This window comes from Microtus ochrogaster, chromosome 2 (genome assembly GCF_000317375.1).
Source record: "Microtus ochrogaster isolate Prairie Vole_2 chromosome 2, MicOch1.0, whole genome shotgun sequence".
Classification (NCBI taxonomy): domain Eukaryota; kingdom Metazoa; phylum Chordata; class Mammalia; order Rodentia; family Cricetidae; genus Microtus; species Microtus ochrogaster.
In genome coordinates, this window is record NC_022010.1 from 29,694,843 (window position 1) to 29,702,164 (window position 7,322).

The 7,322-nt window shown below is 46.3% G+C and overlaps 1 protein-coding gene across 3 annotated transcripts in view; it reads left to right on the forward strand.

The window, feature by feature from the left end:
- Positions 1–7,322, forward strand: part of Mtus2 (microtubule associated scaffold protein 2) — a 374,670-nt gene that overhangs the window by 328,864 nt on the left and 38,484 nt on the right. For all 3 annotated transcript variants that reach the window (XM_026785020.1, XM_026785024.1, XM_013350977.2), the window contains one exon: positions 4,676–4,742. In XM_026785020.1, coding sequence (XP_026640821.1) covers positions 4,676–4,742 — 67 coding nt within the window. The remainder of the gene's footprint in view (positions 1–4,675; positions 4,743–7,322) is intronic.

Sequence of the window (7,322 nt, forward strand, 5' to 3'; positions counted from 1 at the left end):
GCTGGCTGCAGTGGGAAGGTGGTGTTCCCATCATCAGATGCTGGCTGCAGTGGGATGGTGCTGTACCCACCATCAGACACTGGCTGCACTGGGATGGTGCTATTCCCATCGTCAGATGCTGGCTGCAGTGGGAAACTGAAGGAGGCATTTGCTTTGGGTTTGAAGTTGGGGTGAGTTTACTGTTTTTGTTAGGATTTGACAGTTCGCTGCCAGATACTGTCTGAATCTTTGTGACTCTGACAGGCGCCTTTCTTATGCTGTTCTTTGATTAATATGCTTAAGAGTTTAGCTCTCTGCCTGTGTTTGCAAAGCAGAGGATGTGACTTTTCCAAATTGTTTTCGATGTAGAAGTAAGTTAGTTTTCTTACTAGTTTACTGCAGTGCAAATACTGGAATGACCCTTCCCCAAAGCACTAAATTAGTACAGGATGGTGGTCAGCTAGCCATCGGAGGCTACCATTAGAACAAGTGGAAAAGTCCTGGGGTCAATTAGATAAGAATACTTTCCAAGTTCTGGCATTCTGTTCTCTACATTCTTTTAACTGTGTCAAAATTGGCTGGGGATGTGGCTCAATCATAGAACACAGGCCTGGCATGTGTGAAGCCCTAGGTTTGATCCCAAGAAACACACACATTCACAAACACACACACATGCACACATATTCACACACACACACATGCAGACACATACACACACATGCAGACACATACACACATATTCATACACACACATGCAGACACATACACACACATGCAGACACATACACATGCACACATATTCACACATACACATTCACACACACATTCATGCACACACACATTCACGCACAAACATGCACACACATTTACACATACACATTCACACACACATTTGTGTGCACACACATGCACACATACTCACACATAAACATTCACACACGCACATATTCATGCACACACACATTCACGCACACACATGCACACATATTCACACATTCATGCACACACACATTCACGCACACACATGCACACATATTCACACATTCATGCACATGCATGCAGACTCTATGTATAGTCAGTGCAGAGCCTCAAGAAGTACTAAAAAATTCAGAGCACAGGGTTAGGGATATAGCTCAATGCTTGTCTCTTCTTGCATGTGTACCACACTGGGTTTTGTCTCTGTGCTGCAAAAATAAATAAATAGGTAGATCAGATAGATAGATGGATAGATGGATGGATAGATAGATAGATAGATAGATAGATAGATAGGTAGATAGATAGATGACAGGTATAAATAAATAGATTATAGATACATGATAGAATATAGATGGTAAGTAACATAGATAGATGACAGATGACAGGTGAAGCAGTTACTCATATTGTTCTATTATTAATTAACACTCAGGAGTCAGATATTGGTGTAAAAACCTGATAGATCCTAGGACAATAGAGAAATGATCAGCTGACCCTGCCTCTCAACCTTTCCAGATCCAAAAAGAAAAATGAACCTTTTTAAGCCTTTCCCTTTTCCTTCCTGTGTCTCTCTATCCTAATCTGACTCTGCCAAAAATATGGTTAATTCTGGCCAGCTGAAGGTTGACTCTGCCCTCTGATTCAAGATTTAATTTTATTGACAGTCTTGGGAGTGTCACAGTGTGATCAAAATATCCCACAACAATGGATAGATAATTGGTAGATGATATATAGATGTTAGGTAGATACATGATATAGATGATAAACAATATAGATAGATAGATAGATAGATAGATAGATAGATAGATAGATAGATAGATAGAACCAGAGCCATCTGAACATAGGTGACTAATACAGAGACATGCCTCCTACTATGGACATTGTCTAGCTACAAATAAAAGTCAAAGGAAACCGTGCATCTATGATGCCACCTAACACACCGGCGCTACTGTGGTTGTATTACATCTGCATGTTCATTTAATCCCATTATCACCCCGTGTAACAGTCATGACATTGGAAGTGGCATCTTCTGAGAGTTTGGAAGACAGCGTTCTGTGGCCTAATCACCGCCTGAACTCAGGGAAAGCAGAACTGCCTCAGGCTGAAGGAACAGAGCTGATTAGTGCTGATACAGCAAAAAGTCTCCACCTTTGCTGCGCGAGCCATAGAAGTTTATGTCTTAGAGCTGTGAGGGTGGGAGATCCAACGCCAGTGCTGGCCCAGTCTCTGACGAGGGCCCACACACTCCAAGATGGCCCCTTCTCGGTTGTCTTTCTTGTACTTGGGAAAGAGGTAAACTGCTCCAGGTGCTTCTTTCGCGAGAGTGCTAATCCCACTCATGAGAGCTCCACCCCCACGACCGGATCAGCTCTCAGAGCCCCTCATCTAGCCACGTCAGCTGGGGAGTATTCACATACGGATTTGAGTGAGTCCCAGACACTCCGACCACGCAGGGGCCACTGCTCTTTACAGTCAGATCTTTCGGTGGACATTCTTCAGAGACTTGTTAGTCAACAACCACTGATAGCTCTCCCATGAGCTTGTTCATGCTAAATAGCAGCTGGACCATGGAGCTAGTTCTCCGGGTGTCTCCAGGTAGCCATCAGGACAACAGAGTTCCTTCCAGCACTATGAATAGCATGCCATTGCTTAGCAAGGGCCTTTTGGTTGACCTGAGGTTCACCAGGAGCCTACAGTAAACTACCGTAGTCTAAATCAGTGGCTCTCAACCTTCCTAATCCTGTGACCCTTTAATACAGTTCCCCATGTTGTGGTGACCGTTCCTGGTTTGGCTTTCGATTGCTGTGGTGAACACTGACCAAAACCAACTTGGCGAGGAAAAGGTTTAATTTGACTGGCAAGTCTTCATCATGGCCCATTATCAAGCACGAAGATGAGTAGATCTTTGGGGGCCCATGGACTGAGATTGCTCATAAGCCCTTCTTCATTTGAAGAATGAGCCACTGTGACCTGTGTGCGTTGTTATCCCTCATGGGACCTTAAATGAAATGCTGATTTCTCTTTCCGTTCTACCAGCGTTTCAAGTAGCCGCTGTCCTAGTTGGCTTTCTGCTGTTGTGAGAAAAACCATGACCAAAAGTAGCTTGGGGAGGAGAGGGTTTATTTGACTTACATGTCCCAATTACAGTTCATCCTCAAGCAAAGTTAAGGCAGGAACCATGCAGGAACACGACTCTACAACCTGGTTCCCCATGGCTTGCTCAGTGTGCTTTGCAGACAATGCAGTACCGTGTGCACAGGGTGGCACCTCTCATTGTGGGCTGGGCCCTTCCGCATCATCATTAATCAAGAAAATGCCCTGTAGACATGCCCACTGACCAATCTGATGGAGGTAATTCCTCTGTTGCAGGTCCCCTTCCTGGGCGACTCTGTGTCAAGTTGACAGAAAACTGACAAGCACGGTCACGAAAGGCAAGGGTGGCCATTCACTAAGGAGCATTGGGCTAATTAGCCTTCCAGCGCTATAATGAGATGCCTGGCATAATTATAAACAGAAAGGGGTAGTTAGTGCACAGTCTCAGAAGTCCTAACCTTTGATCAGATGAACCATTGCTTTGGGCCTCTGGAGGGCATAGAACCTCCGGATGAAACCAGTTGGGAGCCCCGGGGCAGAACAAGCTGCTACATCGTGGCTAGAAAGAGAAAGAGGGCAGTGTCCTGCAATCTTCTTAAAGGGTACAGTCCCAGTGACTTAACTCCCGTTAGACCCCACCCCTTAAAGATTCATAGCACCTCCTGGTCATACCCCTGGGGATGAAGCCTCTAACACAGACCTTTTGGGGAGACACTGAACATGCAGACTGTAGATAACAATCACAAGGCCTTGAAGATACCCAAGTTATGTGTTTGGTCCACAGTTAGCCAAAAGAAGTCCCTCCGGATGCCAGTTTTCATAGGAGTACCTTCTGTTGACTGACAGAGACTTTCTCTGAATAGCTGGTGTCTCTGGCTTCTGAGAAGTATTTCCTTATCATTTGCAGTAAAATCTTAAGGACCTCTCTACAGTGGCTCATAAACACAGACTGAATATGTAGTGTGTCTTCAGGTGCTTAAGTGTTTAATGTCATGGAATGTAACTAATGTGAAAACAAGTGACCAGTGAGTTACAAATGGCCTTTTTGCCCTGAATAATACTTCAGATGTGCAGTACCTCCTGTGCCTTAGAGTAACGTCCAGAGTGGATCAAAACTCATAGAAACCTTGCTGTCGTCAGGTCTTAGGAGCGAAACGTTGCACGTCAGGGCTGCTGCTCTGATTTTCATTATTCTTTAGACAGAAGAATAAACTTAAAGGAATAATTGTTTGTTTTAAAAAAAAGCTTGTGTGTGTGTGTGTGTGTGTGTGTGTGTGTGTGTGTGTGTGTGTTACCATGGGCTTTTTCATGGTTAAGAATCAGCTACTATCATTAAGAACTTGAACAAGAATTTATAGAACACAGTAAAGATGCTAGTATATTACTGTGTGGATAAGAGATGTTCTTAGAACTATTCCAGGCCGATGGAACCATGTGACACAGAGAAAGGACGGCTGTGGGTGTTACTGTATATTAATACTGCGAGTGAGTGAGCCTGACCTGGCTCTGATGGGTTTGCGTAAGGAGGGCATTTCTCAGCTTCAGGGCTAGCCCTGCTTGTTTACTATGCTTTATTTGTTAAACACGTGACTATGCTTCTACCTCTCAGCATCCCTTTTGTTGTTTTCAGAGCGAAAGTGCGCTTGCGAAGGAAAAGGAGCTGACAGTTGAGCTTGCGAGCATCAGGGATGAAGTCGGTAAGTCAGGCATCTAACGTGAAGACTGTTTATCACTCTGGAGACGGTGGGACCCAGGAGAAGGGAGCCCAAATTTGGGGTGGCCTCACGTGATAGCCGGCTTTACTCAGACCATCAGACAGTTTATATCCCGAGGGTTAAGAAAGGTCACCCGAGTAGAGTTCAAGCTGTGCTCAGTCACAAAGACAAGCTACCTGTGGCCAAAAAAAAAACACAAAAACAAACAAAAACAAGCCACACTTTTCCATAGAGACATATAAACAAGTAACTAACTACGGCCGCTTGTAATCAGTTATCCAAAGTGACCACACTCCTACCCCCTACACCTGGGAGGAGCAGAAAGCACACACCTAGTGCGATTCGTGTCTGGGTGTCTCCTGTAATAAGCCAAATCAGACCTGTCTAGACCAGTGAGGCATCTGCTAGAGCCTCACAGAGAGCCATAATTCTTACAGGTCTGGCACGAGAGAGACAGTCTCTCATAGCTGGCCATGGGGCTAAGCAGGCCTTGGCTGTTCTTCACAGATTCCAGCACGCCCATCAGTCTCTATCATGGGTTGTGACAAGCGTTCCTCCCTCTATGCACCTCTGAAGCCATCCTGGGTTGTGTGAAATGTGTGTTGCGTGGCTTCCGGCATTTGTGTGCACCTTGCCTTGCCATGAAAGCTCTGTGGTCTCAAGAAGGGTTAAAAAACACCTGTCTGGCTGAAACCGAATTCTGAGGGGTCATCTCGAAATGTGTAATCTTAAGGGATGTTCTGGTATATTCAGAGACTTTGTCAAAATAAGGATAATCTCCAGACCCCCTAGAAGCCTGACAGGAGACAGGCTTCCTCTCGAGATGAGGGGCTGGCAAAGGTGTTTGCTATGTCCCAACCCCCCACCCCACCGCACCCCACTTCGTTCCTCTTTCTGCCTTTCCCCCCAGGACTGGGGATTAAACCCAGGGCTTTGTTTATGCTAAGCATTCACTAGACCACTGAGCTGCAGACATTGTAAAAATATTTTATTTGAAACAGAATCTCATTAAGTTACCCAGGATGACCTTGAACTCACTCTGCAGCCTAGTCTGGCCTAAAATGTGTGATTCTTTAACCTTAGACTTTTGAACAGCTGGTTTTACAGGCCTGTGTCCCGAGGCCCTGCCTTCTTCATGCCATTTTCTCTCTTGTCTACCCACTGCTCTGTGTCCCCAGGAATCAATTCGCAAACCATAGCGTTTTCCATTGGCCCGCTGTTCTAGTCTCTAGTATGCCTTTACTCTCTACCTATTGTGACTTCGGGAGCAGCCTACCTATGCAGGTGTGAGCTCCTCCATCAAGTAAAGGAGCTTGACCCATCCGGGCCACCCTTGGCAGGTTGTCAGCTGTCTGGCTTTGTCTAGTGGCCATGAGTTCTCAGCTGAGCGGTGGACCAGCAAGATAGTAGGCTTCAACTGTAGCTTTCCTGATTCTCCTTTTTTATTTTAGTGTTCCTCCTCTGTGAGCTTTGTGGCTTCCTTTCTCATGGAAATGGCTCAGAAGTGGTTGTTTCTCCTCCCCACAGATAGCCAGCCCCGAGAGAACACAACCAACAGCAGTATTGTGTGCCTGTCCTGCCTGCATGGGATCCACAGCAACAGGGTCCCCACCCCTGCCCCCTGCCCCAAAGAGTTGGAGGACTAACCCAAGTGTAGGTTTAGCTGAGAAAGGCCAGCTAGGCAAGCCATGGTGGAGCTTGGGAGGGTCGCTCCCAGGAACCCGAGGCTCACGAGATCGGTGCTGAAGCTGTTTTGCAGAAGCAGCCACCTGAGAGGGAGAAGTGAGTCTCCCTGATGGAAAAGTGTCACCCTCTCATTTTGTTGTCGCCATTTCCATGGAGATTGAGTCTCTTGAAGTCACCACCATCTCTTCTAGTTTGCTACTATGGGGTCTTACTACAGAGACCATCCACGGGCCCTGCATGAGCGGCTGAGGGCACCCTTGCTGGGGTCAAGTGTTGTTTTCGTACCCCTTTGGGGAGGTCTTGTCATCCATTCACTGGAGGAGCCCTGGGGTCCCTAGATGTGCTATTTTGTGATATGTCCAAGAGACCTCCCCACAGGTGTCTCCTCATGGGAGTCATGAAAAGAACGTTCTTCCACGGAGTCTGCCTTCTCAGCAAGACCTCTCTTCTTCTCCAACCCTAGCTGCAAGCTCAGCCCCTCTACACGGAGGGATAGGACTGAGCCGTCTCTTTCCAGATAAGGCTGCAAAACAGTGAGTGTGACAGTCACTGTCCTGCAGGCCAGTTCCCAGGTGACGGTGACTGAGCACAGCTGTGAACCCTGGGTCTTGTCCCTGCTGCAGCTGCAACCCAGTCTCCCAAGAGAACCCCTGATAGGACTGTGGAGGCAACTCAGAGGCACAGGGGTAGAGAGGGCCCCAAAAGTCCTGGTTCAGAGTGACAGTCACCGCATGGTCAAATAGATGCTTCACAGTGACACTTTGTATGCAGATATGACGTAAGCTGTTTGTGTGTCCTAACAGCCCAGTGGCCACTAAAAATATATATATATATATATATATATATATATATATATATATATATATATATATATAT